Source organism: Borostomias antarcticus (assembly GCF_949987555.1).
Source record: "Borostomias antarcticus genome assembly, chromosome: 8".
Classification (NCBI taxonomy): Eukaryota; Metazoa; Chordata; class Actinopteri; order Stomiiformes; family Stomiidae; genus Borostomias; species Borostomias antarcticus.
Window position 1 is genome coordinate 18,934,017 of NC_140241.1, and position 18,346 is coordinate 18,952,362.

The 18,346-nt window shown below is 47.5% G+C and overlaps 1 protein-coding gene across 1 annotated transcript in view; it reads right to left on the bottom strand.

Annotated features, from left to right (window-relative positions):
• The window catches only part of LOC311312088 (glutathione hydrolase 5 proenzyme-like), a gene marked incomplete at both ends in the record, with an annotated part of 66,716 nt that overhangs the window by 258 nt on the left and 48,112 nt on the right, over positions 1 to 18,346 (bottom strand). Inside the window, one exon of the mRNA XM_084441957.1 lies at positions 155 to 265. Within this exon, the coding sequence (XP_084298083.1) occupies positions 155 to 265 (111 nt within the window). The remainder of the gene's footprint in view (positions 1 to 154; positions 266 to 18,346) is intronic.

An 18,346-nucleotide genomic window follows, 5' to 3' on the forward strand; every position in this document is an offset into this window, starting at 1 on the left:
CTGCAATTACAATCAAGCGAATAGTGGCTAAAATATAAACATTTTCTTTTCCATCACTTGACAGTGAATTGCATTGAACTTGGCTGTCACTTTGAAGTAATTGGCTGATGATTATAGAAGGTTTATATAGATTATATAATTATAGACTGGTTACCTTATCAAATGTGTTTTCAAATTTCACTTTGTTCTTGCCATCAACAAATATAATAGGAGCATCAATGGCTTCTTTCAGGCTCTTTCTCAACCACAGGTGGTTTATGATGGACTGAAAAGAGAGAGAGTGAGAGAGAGAGAGAGAGAGAGAGAGAGAGAGTTAGTATAGAATAGTCTTCCCCACCCTCTGGATGGCGTGCCTGTGGTGGTCGGTGGTGTTGCTGTACCAGGCTGTGATGCCTCCAGTCAGGATTCTCTCCATGATGCTGTGGTAGAAGTTCTCAAGTGTTAGTGTGCTCATGCCCCATCTACACAGGCACCTCAGAAAGTATTTGGCATTGTTGTGCCTCCTTTAGGATGACCTCTGTATTGTGTGTCTAGGTCAGGTCATCAGTCACTACAGGGGGCGGCGGTAGAGTGGGTCGTTCAGTAATTGTAGGGTCAGTGGTTCGAATCCCGGCTCTTCCTGACTACCCGTCGAAGTGTCCTTGGGCAAGACACTGAACCCCAAATTGCTCCCAATGAGCAGGCAAGCGCCTTGCATGGCAGCTACCGCCATTGGTGTGTGAATGGCGCTCCGGGCCAGTGTAACAACTGGATGGGGAGCTCGTTACAAATGCAGTACCTATACCTATACCTACAGGGACGTGCACAGATAGACACTAGGTGGTGCTAGAACACCTGCCCTTTGCCCTCTGGAACAGGCAAGTGCCCTTTAGAAAGTGTTTTTTATTTTTTATTGTATTTTTTTACAGTGTACTGTATGTGTCCCATGGTGACATCGATCAATTCTGGATTAAAAGTGTGTAATAATAATGCCCCAAAATGCGTTGTAATTTTGACAGACCGTGACAGAGATGTATTAGTCTCTGTTGAGAAGTAAGTCTCACACAGCGCCAAACAGCTGAGCCTAAATTAGCCGACTGCCCACAAGCTAGACACTAGTCATAATCAATTAATGTATTTAATGTAATGATGACCACCACAAGACCAATGTCAGTAGAATTTGTTGTTGGTACAGCATGTGAAGCTATCAGTATACTTTAGCTGAATATTTACTATTTTGTAGTAACATTAGGTTTACATTAGGCTACATAATTAACACTTGCAGTAATCTACTTGCCAAATGATAAATAGGTAATTCCAGATTGCCTGCAGAGACAGTAGCACTCTGGCGTGTTGTGATGTCACCCAGCAGTGTGATCCATACTGTTGTAATGTCACCCAGCAGTGTGATCCATACTGTTGTAATGTCACCCAGCTGTGTGATCCATACTGTTGTAATGTCACCCAGCAGTGTGATCCATACTGTTGTAATGTCACCCAGCAGTGTGATCCATACTGTTGTGATGTCACCCAGCAGTGTGATCCATACTGTTGTAATGTCACCCAGCAGTGTGATCCATACTGTCTTTGGGAGATTAACCCTTAACTAGAAAATTGCATTTCCTGCAGAAAATGCGTGTGAATGCTGAGCAGCTGAACGGAATAGCAAAAGCTTTGCTGAAAATTGTGAAAAATCTGAAATGTCAAATGCATCAAACCTGAACTGCTGAAAATCCTGGAAGCTGAAAAGCCTGGAAGCTTAGCTGAACTGTGAAACTGGTAGAATTGGAAGCTGAAGTGCATTACATAAAGAAGCTAAGAACTTAAATACATTGCTACAAAAGCTGGAAGATAAACTGTTAATGATGGAATGTATTGCTAAAAAGATTGGAAGCTGAAAAACCTGGAAGTTTAGCTGAAATATGAAACTGGCGTGATGGCGAGACTCCGCCCCCTTGGGTCAGAGCCGGTCTTGGACAGTGTAGGCCGCACCGGACTTCCCACCTGCCTTCACCAGTGAAGACCGTGTGTCTCTAGCCACCTGAGAGGCTGTGTTGTGAGGTCCGTGGCGTGGATAGTGGCGTGACGGCGAGACTCCGCCCCCTCGGGTCAGAGCAGGTCAGCGGCAGTGCACTGACATCCGGGCAATCTCCCTGCACCCACCAGTGAAGACCGTGTGTCTGTAGCTCACTCAGGGGCTGAGATGTGGTGACAGTGGCGTGGATAGTGGCGTGGTGGCGAGACTCCACCCCTTTGGGTCATAGCCGGTCTTGGAGGGTGTGGGGCGTGCCGGGCTACACACCTGCCTTCACCAGTGAAGACCGTGTGTCTCTAGCCACCTGAGAGGCTGTGTTGTGAGGTCCGTGGCGTGGATAGTGGCGTGATGGTGAGACTCCGCCTCCTCCAGTCAGAGCAGGTCGGGGGCAGTGTACTGACATCCGGGCAATCTTCATGCACCCAACAGTGAAGACCGTGTGTCTGTAGCTCACTCAGGGGCTGAGATGTGGGGACAGTGGCGTGGATAGTGGCGTGGTGACGAGACTCCGCCCCCTCGGGTCAGAGCCGGTCGAGGATAGTGTACTGCTCCCCGGGCCACAAACATGCAACCAACCGTGAAAACTGCGTCTTTAGCCAACTCAGGGTCTGAGATGTGGGGACGGTGGCGTGGATAGTGGCGTGGTGGCGAGACTCCGCCCCCTCGAGTGAGAGTTGGTCGGGGGCAGTGCATTGACCTCTGGGCAATCTCCTTGCACCCACTGGTGAAGCCCGTTTGTCTCTAGCCGCCTCAGAGGCTGTGTTGTGAGGTCCGTGGCGTGGTAGTGGCGTGGTGGCAAGACTTCGCCCCCTTGGGTCAGAGCAGGTCTTGGACAGTGTATGACTCTCAGGGCCTCCCACCTTCCCCCACCGGCGATGACCCTGTGTCCTCAGCCCACTCAGGGTCTGAGTTGAGGGATGCGTGGCGTGGATAGTGGCGTGGTGTCGAGACTCCGCCCCCTTGGGTCAGAGCTGATAGTGAACAGTGTAGGTTGCGCCAAGCTACCCACCTGCCTTCACCAGTGAAGACTGTGTGTCTCTAGCTGCCTCAGAGGCTGTGTTGTGAGGTCTGTGGCGTGTTAGTGGCGTGATGGCGAGACTACGCCCCCTTGGGTCAGAGCTGGTCTTGGACAGTGTACGCCGCTCTGGGCCTCCCACCTGCCCCCACCGCCGATGACCCTGTGTCCTTAGCCCACTCAGGGTCTGTGTTGTGGGGTGCGTGGCGTGGATAGTGGCGTGGTGGCGGCACTCCACCCCCTTGGGTCAGAGCCGGTCGCGGGCAGGACAGTGACCTCCGGGAAATCTCCATTCACCCACCAGTGAAGACCGTGTGTCTGTAGGTCACTCAGGGGCTGAGATGTGAGGACAGTGGCGTGGTGACGAGACTCCGCCCCCTCGGGTCAGAGCCGGTCGTGGACCGTGTAGGCCGCACCGGGGTACCCACCTGCCTTCAACATTGAAAACCGTGTGTCTCTAGCCACCTCAGAGGCTGTGTTGTGAGGTCCGTGGCGTGGTAGTGGCATGGTGGTGAGACTCCGCCCCCTTCGGTTCAGAGCCGGTCGGGGGCAGTGCAATGATATCCGGGCAATCTCCATGCACCCAACAGTGAAGACCGTGTGTCTGTAGCTCACTTAGGGGCTGAGTTGTGGTGTCTGTGGTGTGGATAGTGGCGTGGTGGCGAGACTCTGCCCCCTCGGGTCAGAGCCGGTCGTGGACCGTGTAGGCCGCACCGGGTTACCCACCTGCCTTCACCAGTGAAGATCGTGTATCTCTAGCCACCTCAGAGGCTGTGTTGTGAGGTCCGTGGCGTGGTAGTGGCGTGATGGTGAGACTCCGCCCCCTCGGGTCAGAGCAGGTCACGGGCAGTGCAGTGACGTCCGGGCAATCTCCTTGCACCCACCAGGGAAGACCGTGTGTCACTCAGGGTCTTAGTTGTGGTGTCTGTGGCGTGGATAGTGGCGTGGTGGCGAGACTCCGCCCCCTCGGGTCAGAGCCGGTTGTGGACAGTGTAGGTCGCACCGGGCTACCCTCCTCCCTTCACCAGTGAAGACCGTGTGTCTCTAGCCACCTCAGAGGCTGTGTTGTGAGGTCCGAGGCGTGGTAGTGGCGTGGTGGCGAGACTCCGCCCCCTGGGGTCAGAGCCGGTCGAGGACAGTGTACTGCTCTCCGGGCCACCCACATTCTCCAGGCCACCCACATGCACGCAACTGTGAAAACTGTGTCTTGAGCCAACTCAGGGGCTTAGATGTGGGGATCGTGGCGTGGATAATGGCGTGATGGCGAGACTCCATCCCCTCGGGTCAGAGCCAGTCAGGAGCAGGTCAGTGACGGCAAGGCCATTCCCATGCACCCCTTATTGGAGACTGTGTGTCTATAGCCCACTCCGTGGCCGAGCAGTAGCAGTGGAGATTTTGTATGGAAGTTGAGGTGAGAAGCAGTTGCAGTGAGAAGCAGTGTTTGTTATATGTACAGCTACTGTAGTACTACACTGAAAATTGATTTAACCACTCATCATAACTCAGTTTTATTGAGTGCAATAGCTGAAAGAGTAGAAAATGTATTAATATGAGTTTACAGCCTGAAAAAGAGTCATTCTGAATATTTTTTTGAATATAAGGAAGGTAGGAAGGAAGGAAGGAATGAAGGAAGCAGGGAAGGAAGGAGGGAGGGAAGGATGGAAGGATGGAAGGCAGGAATATGAATGCTACCACAGTAGTCATAAAAGGTTGCCTGTACAGAGACCCTGCACGTGTCCCCAAATTCAAATCCCAACTGACAGTGAGCATGCTCTCATTCACTTCAATGGAAAGGCATGTTGGCTTCAGACAGCTCTCTCTCAAAAAGTATAAAGGTCACAGCCTAGATATTGACACCGTAGGAATCCTGAGAAAATGCTGAACATTTAAGGCTATGATATGTCCGTGTAGCTTAAAAACTGTAGGCATGGCGACGAGTTAGAAAAAGGGTAAAATTGCAAAATGAGCAGCTCAAAAGTCAGAGTCTGGGCCCATACGTTTCAATGGAGAGCGCAGTTGCCAAACAAATCGTCATACAGCGAAAACTATAAGTCACACGGCTCAGATACTTACATTGTACGAATCAGCACAGTTGTGTGAACGTTTTGATGTATAATATGTGTATGAGCTGTTAAAACTGTAGGTGCGACAGCAGTTTATAAAACGTGTAGATGTTTTCAAAACACAGGCAGCCACACTCTAAATACTGAACATTCCACACATCCACTTCAATGTTAAGAAAGGTCCAAAACAAACTTAAATTACATAAAAACTATAAGGAATTTCAAAAATCTGAATAGATCGTTTACTCAGCTAAAGGTCATGAACATTTTAAACTTTGAAGGAGGTTTCTAGCACAAAAAATGAAGGAGGAGATAGGTTTCAAAGCTGACAAGGGGTTTCAAGGTCTGCCATAGACTTCCATTGTAATTTTTTTTTGAGAAAAGCTGAATATTTTGAAAAGTATAAAATATATTAAAAATCTGAAAGACATCCCATAAAGACCTTAACAAGCTGAACATTTTGATAGTTGAATGGTTTCTGTAGCTCAAAGTATGAAGGAGTTGAAGGCTGAAGAAGGTTTCAAAACTCCCCCATAGACTTCCATTCAAAAAGTTGTTGAAAAAGTTGAATATTTTAAAAAGTATAAAAGGTATAAAAAATCTGAAAGGATTCCGCGCATGTCCTTAACAAGCTGAACATTTTGATACTTGAATGATTTAAGTGGCTCAAAGTATGAAGGAGCTACAGAGAGCCAAAAAACGTACGGAAGAAGAAGTAAAAAAAACTAGAAAATTGCATTTCCTGCAGAAAATGCGTGTGAATGCTGAGCAGCTGAACGGAATAGCAAAAGCATTGCTGAAAATGCATGAATGTGAAAAAGTCTGAAATGTCAAATGCATCACACCTGAATGGTTGAAAATCCTGGAAGCTGAAAAGCCTGGAAGCTGAAAAACCCTGAAGCTTAGCTGAACTGTGAAACTGGCAGAATTGGAAGCTGAAGTGCATTACATCAAGAAGCTAAGAACTTAAATACATTGCTACAAAAGCTGGAAGATAAACTGTTACACTGTAATGATGGAATGTATAGCTAAAAGGATTGGAAGCTGAAAAACCTGGAAACTTAGCTGAAATATAAAACTGGCAGAGTTGGAATCTGAACTGCATTGCCTAAAGAAGCTCAACACTTAAATACATTGCTACAAAAGCTGGAAGATGAACTGTAATACTGTCAAAACTGAAACATGGAATAAATGATGGAATGTATTGCTAAAAAAGCTTGTAAGCTGGAACACCTGGAAGCATAGCTGAAATGTGAAACTGGCAGAATTGGAACTGCATTACCTAAAGAAGCTAAGAACTTAAATACTTTTAAACTTTTCAACCTGAGTAGTTTAAACCTTGAACTGAATCTTTAGCTTGAAAGATGAGCAATAGAGTAATACTGTCAAAGCTGAAAGATGGAATGAATGATGGAATGTATGGCTTAAAAGCTTGGAAGCCTGTCGGGACAGTACAGTGACCACTGGGCAATGTCTATGTACCAGACGGTGAAGAGCGTGTGTCTTTAGACCATATGGGCTGAGTTCTGTGGTCCATGGCGTGGATAGTGGCGTGGTGAAAAGACTCCGCCCCCTTGGGTCAGAGCTGGTCGGGGGCAGTGCAATGACCTCTGGGCAGTGTCCTTGCATCCACTGGTGAAGACTGTGTGTCTCTAGCTCACTCAGGGGCTTAGTTGTGGGGTCTGAGGCGTGGTGGCGAGACTCCGCCCCCTTGGGTCAAAGCCAGTAGTGAACAGTGTAGGTCACACCGGGCTACCCACCTGCCTTCACCAATGAAGACCGTGTGTCTCCGGCCCACTCAAGGATTGAGTTATGGTGTCCATAGCATGTTCAGTGGCGTGGTGACGAGACTCCGCCCCCTCGGGTCAGAGCTGGTCGTGGACAGTGTAGGCCGCACCGGGTTACCCACCTGCCTTCACCAGTGAAGATCGTGTGTCTCTAGCCACCTCAGAGGCTGTGTTGTGTGGTCCGTGGCGTGGATAGTGGCATGATGGTGAGACTCCGCCCCCTCCAGTCAGAGTAGGTCAGGGGCAGTGCCCTGACATCCGGGCCATCTCCATGCACCCACCAGTGAAGACCGTGTGTCTGTAGCTCACTCAGGGTCTTAGTTGTGGTGTCTGTGGCGTGGATAGAGGCGTGGTGGCGAAACTCCGCCCCCTAGGGTCAGAGCCGGTCGAGGACAGTGTACTGCTCCCCGGGCCACACACATGCACCCAACCGTGAAAACTGCATCTTTAGCCAACTCAGGGTCTGAGATGTGGGGACGGTGGCGTGGATAGTGGCGTGGTGGCGAGACTCCGCCCCCTCAGGTCAGAGGTTGTGGGGGGCAGGTCATTGATTGCCAGGCCATCCCCATGCACCCCTCATTGGAGACCATGTGTCTATAGCCACCTCCGGGGCCGAGCAGTAGCTGTAGAGGTGTTGTATGGAAGTTGAGGTTAGAAGCAGTAGCAGTGAAAAGCAGTAGGTGTTTGTTATAAGTGCTGCTAGTATTACACTCAAAAATAGATTAGACCACTCATTATAACTCATAGTTTTATTGAGTTCAATAGCTGAAAGAGTAGAAAAGATATTATGAGTTTGCAGCCTGAAAAAGAGTGTCATTCTAAATATTTCTTTGAATATGAGGAAGGAAGGAAGGAAGGAAGGAAGGCAGGAAGGAAAGAAGGAAGGAAAGAAGGAAGGAAGGAAATAAGGAAGGATGGATGGAAGAAAGGAAGGATGGAAGGAAGGAAGGAAGGAAGGAAGGAAGGAAGGATGGAAGAAAGGAAGGATGGAAGGAAGGAAGGAAGGATGGAAGGAAGGAATATGAATGCTACCACAGTAGTCATAAAAGGGTGCCTGTACAGAGAGCCTGCGCGTGTCCCCAAATTCAAATCTCAACTGACACCGAGCATCCTCTCATTCACTTCAATGGAAAGGCATGCCGGCTTTAGACAGCTCTATCTCAAAAAGTATAAAGGCTACAGCTTAGCTATTGACATCGGAGGAATCCTGAGAACTGGCTGAACATTTGTATATATAATTGTCCGTGTAGCTTAAAAACTGTAGGCATGGCGACGAGTTAGAAAAAGGGTAAAAATGCAAAATGAGTAGCTCAAAAGTCAGAGTGTGGGCCAATACGTTTCAATGGAGAGCACAGTTGCCGAACAAATCGTCATACAGCGAAAACTATAAGTCACACGGCTTAGATACTTACATTGTACGAATCAGCACAGTTGTGTGAATGTTTTAATGTATAATATGTGTATGAACTGTTAAAACTGTAGGTGCGACAGCAGTTTACAAAACGTGTAGATGTTTTCAAAATACGAGCTGCTACACTCTAGAAACTGAACATTCCACACATCCACTTCAATGTTAAAAAGGGTCCAAAACAAACTTAAATTACATAAAAACTATAAGGAATTTTAAAAATCTGTTGAATGCGTTAAATGTGCTAAAGGTCCTGAACATTTTAAACTTTGAAGGAGGTTTCTAGCACAAAAAATGAAGGAGGAGATAGGTTTCAAAGCTGACAAGGGGTTTCAAGGTCTGCCATAGACTTCCATTGTAATTTTTTTTTGAGAAAAGCTGAATATTTTGAAAAGTATAAAATATATTAAAAATCTGAAAGATACCCCATAAAGACCTTAACAAGCTGAACATTTTGATAGTTGAATGGTTTCTGTAGCTCAAAGTATGAAGGAGTTGAAGGCTGAAGAAGGTTTCAAAACTCCCCCATAGACTTCCATTCAAAAAAATTGTTGAAAAAGTTGAATATTTTAAAAAGTATAAAAGGTATAAAAAATCTGAAAGGATTCCCCGCATGTCCTTAACAAGCTGAACATTTTGATACTTGAATGGTTTAAGTGGCTCAAAGTATGAAGGAGCTACAGAGAGCCAAAAAACGTACGGAAGAAGAAGTAAGAATAATAAAAAACTATAAAGAACTGGATAACAATAGTGTGAATGCTCTAAAGCATTCACACTAACTAGAAAATTGCATTTCCTGCAGAAAATGCGTGTGAATGCTGAGCAGCTGAACGGAATAGCAAAAGCATTGCTGAAAATGCATGAATATGAAAAATCTGAAATGTCAAATGCATCACACCTGAACGGCTGAAAATCCTGAAAGCTAAAAAGCCTGGAAGCTGAAAAACCTTGAAGCTCATTTGAACTGTGAAACTGGCAGAATTGGAAGCTGAAGTGCATTACATAAAGCAGCTAAGAACTTAAATACATTGCTACAAAAGCTGGAAGATACACTGTAATGATGGAATTTATAGCTAAAAAGATTGGAAGCTGAAGAACCTGGAAGCTTAGCTGAAATATGAAACTGGGAGAGTTGGAATCTGAACTGCATTGCCTAAATAAGCTAAAAGCTTAAATACATTGCTACAAAAGCTGGAAGATAAACTGTAATACTGTCAAAGCTGAAACATGGAATAAATGATGGAATGTATTGATAAAAAGCTTGTAGGCTGGAAAACCTGTAAGCTTAGCTGAAATGTTAAACTGGCAGAATTGGAACTGCATTACCTAATGAAGCTAAGAACTGAAATACTTTTAAACTTTTCAACCTGAGTAGTTTAAGCCTTGAACTGAGCCTTTAGCTTGAAAGATGAGCAATAGAGTAATACTGTCAAAGCTGAAAGATGGAATGAATGATGGAATGTATAGCTTAAAAGCCTGTCGGGACATTACAGTGACCACTGGGCAATCTCTATGCACCAGACGGTGAAGAGCGTGTGTGTCTAGACCACATGGGCTGAGTTCTGTGGTCCATGGCGTGGATAGTGGCGTGGTGGAAAGACTCCGCCCCTTTGGGTCACAACCCATAGGGGACAGTACAGTGACCTCTTGGCAATCTCCATGCACCCACCCGTGAAGATCATGTGTCTCTAGCCCACTCAAGGGCTGAGTTGTGGTGTCCGTGGCGTGGTGGCGAGACTCCACCCCCTTGAGTCAGAGCCAGTCGTGGACACTCTAGGCCGTGCCGGGCTACCCACCTGCCTTCACCAGTGAAGACCGTGTGTCTCTAGCCACCTCAGAGGCTGTGTTGTGAGGTCCGAGGCGTGGTAGTGGCGTGGTGGTGAGACTCCGCCCCCTCGGGTCAGAGCCAGTCGGGGGCAGTGCACTGAAATCCGGGCAATCTCCCTGCACCCACCAGTGTAGACTGTGTGTCTGTAGCTCACTCAGGGTCTTAGTTGTGGTGTCTGTGGCGTGGATAGTGGCGTGGTGGCGAGACTCCGCCCACTTGGGTGATAGCCGGTCTTGGACAGTATAGGCCGTGCCGGGCTACCCACCTGCCTTCAGCAGTGAAGACCGTGTGTCTCTAGCCACCTCAGAGGCTGTGTTGTGAGGTCCGTGGCGTGGATTGTGGCGTGATGGCGAGACTCCGCCCCCTCCGGACAGAGCAGGTCGGGGGCAGTGCACTGACATCCGGGCAATCTCCATGCACCCTACAGTGAAGACCGTGTGTCTGTAGCTCACTCAGGGGCTGAGATGTGTGGACAGTGGCGTGGATAGTGGCGTGGTGACGAGACTCCGCCCCATCGGGTCAGAGCCGGTCGAGGACAGTCTACTGCTCCCCGGGCCACACACATGCACCCAACCGTGAAAACTGCGTTTTAAGCCAACTCAGGGTCTGAGATGTGGGGACGGTGGCGTGGATAGTGGCGTGGCGGCGAGACTCCACCCCCTCAGATCAGAGGTTGTGGGGGGCAGGTCAGTGATTGCCAGGCCATCCCCATGCACCCCTCATTGGAGACCATGTGTCTATAGCCCACTCCGGGGCGGAGCAGTAGCTGTAGAGGTGTTGTATGGAAGTCGAGGTTAGAAGAAGTAGCAGTGAAAAGCAATAGGTGTTTGTTATAAGTACTGCTAGTACTACACTCAAAAATAGATTAGACCACTCATCATAACTCATAGTTTTATTGAGTTCAATAGCTGAAAGAGGAGAAAAGATATTAATATGAGTTTAATATGCAGCCTGAAAAAGAGTGTCATTCTAAATATTTCTTTGAATATAAGGAAGGAAGGAAGGAAGGAAGGAAGGAAGGCAGGAAGGAAAGAAGGAAGGAAGGAAAGAAGGAAGGAAGGAAATAAGGAAGGATGGATGGAAGAAAGGAAGGATGGAAGGAAGGAAGGAAGAAGGAAGGATGGATGGAAGAAAGGAAGGATGGAAGGAAGGAAGGAAGGAAGGATGGAAGGAAGGAATATGAATGCTACCACAGTAGTCATAAAAGGGTGCCTGTACAGAGAGCCTGCGCGTGTCCCCAAATTCAAATCTCAACTGACACTGAGCATCCTCTCATTCACTTCAATGGAAAGGCATGCCGGCTTCAGACAGCTCTCTCTTAAAAAGTATAAAGGCTACAGCTTAGCTATTGACATCGTAGGAATCCTGAGAATTTGCTGAACATTTGTATGTATAACTGTCCGTGTAGCTTAAAAACTGTAGGCATGGCGACGAGTTAGAAAACGTGTAAAAATGCAAAATGAGCAGCTCAAAAGTCAGAGTGTGGGCCAATACGTTTCAATGAAGAGCGCAGTTGCCGAACGAATCGTCATAGAGCGAAAACTATAAGTCACACGGCTTAGAGACTTAGATTGTACGAATCAGCACAGTTGTGTGAACGTTTTAATGTAGAATATGTGTATGAGCTGTTAAAACTGTAGGAGCGACAGCAGTTTACAAAACATGTAGATGTTTTAAAAATATGAGCTGCTACACTCTAGAAACTGAACATTCCACACATCCACTTCAATGGTAAAAAGGGTCCAAAACAAACTTGAATTACATAAAAACTATAAGGAATTTTGAAAATCTGTTGAATGCGTTAAATGTGCTAAAGGTCCTGAACATTTTAAACTTTGAAGGAGGTTTCTAGCACAAAAAATGAAGGAGGAGATAGGTTTCAAAGCTGAAGAGAATTTCAAGGTCCAGCCATAGACTTCCATTGTAAAAAAAATATTGAAAAAGCTGAATATTTTAAAAAGTATAAAAGATATTAAAAATCCGAAAGATATCCCACAAAGACCTTAAAGAGCTGAACATTTTGATAGTTGAATGGTTTCTGTAGCTCAAAGTATGAAGGAGTTGAAGGCTGAAGAAGGTTTCAAAACTCCCCCATTGACTTCCATTCAAAAAAAAAGTTGAAAAAGCTGAATATTTTAAAAAGTATAAAAGGTATTAAAAATCTGAAAGAGGTCCCATCGTGTCCTTAACAAGCTGAACATTTTGATAGTTGAATGGTTTCTGTAGCTCAAAGTATGAAGGAGCTGCAGACAGCCAAAATACGTACGGAAGAATAATAATAATAATAATAAAGAACTGGATAACAATAGTGTGAATGCTTGCAGCATTCACACTAACTAGAAAATTGCATTTCCTGCAGAAAATGCGTGTGAATGCTGAGCAGCTGAACGGAATAGCAAAAGCATTGCTGAAAATGCATGAATGTGAAAAAATCTGAAATGTCAAATGCATCACACCTGAATGGTTGAAAATCCTGGAAGCTGAAAAGCCTGGAAGCTGAAAAACCCTGAAGCTTAGCTGAACTGTGAAACTGGCAGAATTGGAAGCTGAAGTGCATTACATCAAGAAGCTAAGAACTTAAATACATTGCTACAAAAGCTGGAAGATAAACTGTTACACTGTAATGATGGAATGTATAGCTAAAAGGATTGGAAGCTGAAAAACCTGGAAGCTTAGCTGAAATATAAAACTGGCAGAGTTGGAATCTGAACTGCATTGCCTAAAGAAGCTCAACACTTAAATACATTGCTACAAAAGCTGGAAGATGAACTGTAATACTGTCAAAACTGAAACATGGAATAAATGATGGACTGTATTGCTAAAAAAGCTTGTAAGCTGGAACACCTGGAAGCTTAGCTGAAATGTGAAACTGGCAGAATTGGAACTGCATTACCTAAAGAAGCTAAGAACTTAAATACTTTTAAACTTTTCAACCTGAGTAGTTTAAACCTTGAACTGAATCTTTAGCTTGAAAGATGAGCAATAGAGTAATACTGTCAAAGCTGAAAGATGGAATGAATGATGGAATGTATGGCTTAAAAGCTTGGAAGCCTGTCGGGACAGTACAGTGACCACTGGGCAATCTCTATGTACCAGACGGTGAAGAGCGTGTGTCTCTAGACCATATGGGCTGAGTTCTGTGGTCCATGGCGTGGATAGTGGCGTGGTGAAAAGACTCCGCCCCCTTGGGTCAGAGCTGGTCGGGGGCAGTTCAATGACCTCTGGGCAGTGTCCTTGCATCCACTGGTGAAGACCGTGTGTCTCTAGCTCACTCAGGGGCTTAGTTGTGGGGTCTGAGGCGTGGTGGCAAGACTCCGCCCCCTTGGGTCAGAGCCAGTAGTGAACAGTGTAGGTCACACCGGGCTACCCACCTGCCTTCACCAATGAAGACCGTGTGTCTCCGGCCCACTCAAGGATTGAGTTATGGTGTCCATAGCATGTTCAGTGGCGTGGTGACGAGACTCCGCCCCCTCGGGTCAGAGCTGGTCATGGACAGTATAGGCCACACTGGGCTACCCACCTGCCTTCACCAGTGAAGACCGTGTGTCTCTAGCCACCTCAGAGGCTGTGTTGTGAGGTCCGTGGCGTGGATAGTGGCATGATGGCGAGACTCCGCCCCCTCCGGTCAGAGCAGGTTGAGGGCAGTGCACTGACATCCGGGCAATCTTCATGCACCCAACAGTGAAGACCGTGTGTCTGTAGCTCACTCAAGGTCTTAGTTGTGGTGTCTGTGGCATGGATAATGGCGTGGTGGCGAGACTCCGCCCCCTCGGGTCAGAGCCAGTCATGGACAGTGAAAGCCACAACGGGCTACCCACCTGCCTTCACCAGTGAAGACCGTGTGTCTCTAGCCACCTCAGAGGCTGTGTTGTGAGGTCCGAGGCGTGGTAGTGGCGTGGTGGCGAGACTCCGCCCCCTCGGGTCAGAGCCGGTTGTGGACAGTGTAGGCCGCACCGGGCTCCCCACCTGACTTCACCAGTGAAGACCGTGTGTCTCTAGCCACCTCAGAGGCTGTGTTGTGAGGTCCGAGGCGTGGTAGTGGCGTGGTGGCGAGACTCTGCCCCCTCGGGTCAGAGCCAGTCGTGGACAGTGTAGGCCGCACCGGCTTACCCACCTGCCTTCACCAGTAAAATCGTGTGTCTCTAGCTACCTCAGAGGCTATGTTGTGAGGTCCGTGGCGTGGTAGTGGCGTGATGGCGAGACTCCGCCCCCTCGGGTCAGAGCAGGTAGCTGGCAGTGCAGTGACGTCCGGGCAATCTCCTTGTACCCACCAGTGAAGACCGTGTGTCTGTAGCTCACTCAGGGTCTTAGTTGTGGTGTTTGTGGCGTGGTGGCGAGACTCCGCCCCCTTGGGTCATAGCCGGTCTTGGACAGTGTAGACCGTGCCGGGCTACTCACCTGCCTTCACCAGTGAAGACCGTGTGTCTCTAGCCACCTCAGAGGCTGTGTTGTGAGGTCAGTGGCGTGGATTGTGGCGTGATGGCGAGACTCCGCCCCCTCCAGTCAGAGCAGGTCGAGGGCAGTGCATTGACATCCGGGCAATCTTCATGCAACCAACAGTGAAGACGGGTGTCTGTAGCTCACTCAGGGGCTGAGATGTGAGGTCAGTGGCGTGGATATTGGCGTGGTGGCGAGACTCCGCCCCCTTGGGTCAGAGCCGGTCATGGACAGTGTAGGCCGTGCCGGGCTACCCACCTGCCTTCACCAGTGAAGACCGTGTGTCTAGTCACCTCAGAGGCTGTGTTGTGAGGTCGGTGGCGTGGATAGCGGCGTGATGGCGAGACTCCGCCCCCTCCAGTCAGAGCAGGTCGGGGGCAGTGCACTGACATCCGGGCAATCTTCATGCACCCAACAGTGAAGACCGTGTGTCTGTAGCTCACTCAGGGGCTGAGATGTGGGGACAGTGGCGTGGATAGTGGCATGGTGACGAGACTCCGCCCCCTCGGGTCAGAGCCAGTCAAGGACAGTGTACTGCTCCCCGGGCCACCCACATGCAACCAACCGTGAAAACTGCATCTTTAGGCAACTCAGGGTCTGAGATGTGGGGACGGTGGCGTGGATAGTGGCGTGGTGGCGAGACTCCGCCCCCTCAGGTCAGAGGTTGTTGGGGGCAGGTCAGTGATTGCCAGGCCATCCCCATGCACCCCTCATTGGAGACCATGTGTCTATAGCCCACTCCGGGGCCGAGCAGTAGCTGTGGAGGTGTTGTATAGAAGTTGAGGTTAGAAGCAGTAGCAGTGAAAAGCAGTACGTGTTTGTTATAAGTATTGCTAGCACTACACTCAAAAATAGATTAGACCACTCATCATAACTCATAGTTTTATTGAGTTCAATAGCTGAAAGAGGAGAAAAGATATTAATATGAGTTTGCAGCCTGAAAAAGTGTCATTCTAAATATTTCTTTGAATATAAGGAAGGAAGGAAGGAAGGAAGGAAGGAAGGAAGGAAGGATGGTTGGATGGAAGAAAGGAAGGATGGAAGGAAGGAAGGAAGGAAGGAAGGAAGGAAGGATGGATGGATGGATGGAAGGAAGGAAGGAAGGAAGGAAGGAAGGAAGGAAGGAAGGAAGGAAGGAAGGAAGGAAGGAAGGAAGGAAGGAAGGAAGGAAAGAAGGAAGGATGGATGGAAGAAAGGAAGGATGGAAGGAAGGAAGGAAGGATGGAAGGATGGAAGGAAGGAATATGAATGCTACCACAGTAGTCATAAAAGGGTGCCTGTACAGAGAGCCTGCGCGTGTCCCCAAATTCAAATCTCAACTGACACTGAGCATCCTCTCATTCACTTCAATGGAAAGGCATGCCGGCTTCAGACAGCTCTCTCTCAAAAAGTATAAAGGCTACAGCTTAGCTATTGACATCGTAGGAATCCTGAGAACTTGCTGAACATTTGTATGTATAACTGTCCGTGTAGCTTAAAAACTGTAGGCATGGCGACGAGTTAGAAAACGTGTAAAAATGCAAAATGAGCAGCTCAAAAGTCAGAGTGTGGGCCAATACGTTTCAATGAAGAGCGCAGTTGCCGAACGAATCGTCATAGAGCGAAAACTATAAGTCACACGGCTTAGATACTTACATTGTACGAATCAGCACAGTTGTGTGAACGTTTTAATGTAGAATATGTGTATGAGCTGTTAAAACTGTAGGAGCGACAGCAGTTTACAAAACGTGCAGATGTTTTCAAAATACGAGCTGCTACACTGTAAAAACTGAACATTCCACACATCCACTTCTATGTTAAAAAGGGTCCCAAACAAACTTAAATTACATAAAAACTATAAGGAATTTCAAAAATCTGAATGGTTAGTTTACTCACATAAAGGTCCTGAACATTTTAAAATTTGAAGGAGGTTTCTAGCACAAAAAATGAAGGAGGAGATAGGTTTCAAAGCTGATGAGGGGTTTCAAGGTCTGCCCATAGACTTCCATTATAAAAAAATGTTGAAAAAAGCTGAATATTTTAAAAATTATGAAAGTTATTAAAAATCTGAAATATATCCCATAAAGACCTTAACACGCTGAACATTTTGATAATTGAATGGTTTCTGTAGCTCAAAGTATGAAGGAGTTGATGGCTGAAGAAGATTTCAAAACTCCCCCATTGACTTCCATTCAAAAAAAATGTTGAAAAAGTTGAATATTTTAAAAAGTATAAAAGGTATAAAAAATCTGAAAGGATTCCGATAATGTCCTTAACAAGCTGAACATTTTGATACTTGAATGGTTTAAATAGCTCAAAGTATGAAGGAGCTACAGAGAGCCAAAAAACGTACGGAAGAAGAAGTAAGAATAATAATAATAAAAAACTATAAAGAACTGGATAACAATAGTGTGAATGCTCTAAAGCATTCACACTAATAACTAGAAAGTACATTTCCTGGAGAAAATGTGAGGTGGGCTAGCTGCTGCAGTTGTATGTAACAGCTACTGCTAGAACTACTACGGACAAGGCAATCTCCATTCACCCACCGGCGAAGACTGTGCGTCTCTAGCCCAATCAGGGGCTGAGTTGTGGGGTCTGTGGTGTGGACAGTGGCATGGTGGTGAGACTCCGCCCCCTCAGGTCAGAGCTGGTCGAGGACAGTGTACCCCTCTCCGGGCCACCTACCCGCCCGCACCGGTGAAGACCATGTGTCTCTAGCCTACTCAGGGGCTGAGTTGTGGGGCCATGGCGTGGATAGTGGCGTGGGGGTGAGACTCCGCCCCCTCAGGTCAGAGCCAGTCAGGGACAGTGTAGCCCTCTCCGGGCCACCTACCTGACTCAACCGGTGAAAACCGTGTCTCTAGCCCACTCAGGGGCTGAGTTGTGGGGCCCGTGGCGTGGATAGTGGCGTGCTGGTTAGGCCCCACCCCCTTGGGTCACAGCTAGTCGGGGACAGTACAGTGACCTCTGGGCAATTTCAATGCATCCACCAATGAAGACTGTGTCTCTAGCCCACTCAGGGGTTGAGTTGTGGGGCCCGTGGCATGGATAGTGGCGTGGTGATGAGACTCCACCCCCTCAGGTCAGAGCCAGTCAGGGACAGTGTACCCCTCTCCGGGCCACCTACCTGACTCCACCATGAAGACGTCCGGGCAGTCTCCTTGCACCCACTGGTGAAGACTGTGTGTCTCTAGCTCAATCAGGGGCTGAGTTGTGGGGTCTGTGGCGTGGTGGCGAGACCACCACGCCACCACGAAGAGAAAGAAAGAAAGAAAGAAAGAAAGAAAGAAAGAAGGATGGAAGGATGGAAGGAAGGATGGAAGGATGGATGGAAGGAAGGATGAAAGGAAGGAAGGAAGGAAGGAAGGAAGGATGGAAGGAAGGAAGGAAGGAAGGATGGATGGAAGGATGGAAGGAAGGAAGCAAGGAAGGAAGGAAGGATGGAAGGATGGATGGAAGGAAGGATGCAAGGAAGGAAGGAAGGATGCAAGGAAGGAAGGAAGGAATGAAAGAAAGCAGGATGGATGGAAGAAAGAAATAAAGAAAGAAGGATGGATGGATGAAAGAAAAAAAGTAAGAAAGAAGGATGGATGGATGAAAGAAAGAAAGAAAGAAAAAAAGAAAGAAAGAAAGAAAGAAGGATGGATGGATGGATGGATGGATGGATGAAAGAAAGAAAGAAAGAAAGAAAGAGAAAGAAGGAAGGAAGGAAGGAAGGAAAGAAGGAAGGATGGAAGGAAGGATGGAAGGAAGGATGGAAGGAAGGATGGAAGGAAGAAAGGAAGGAAGGAAGGAAGGAAAGATGGAAGGAT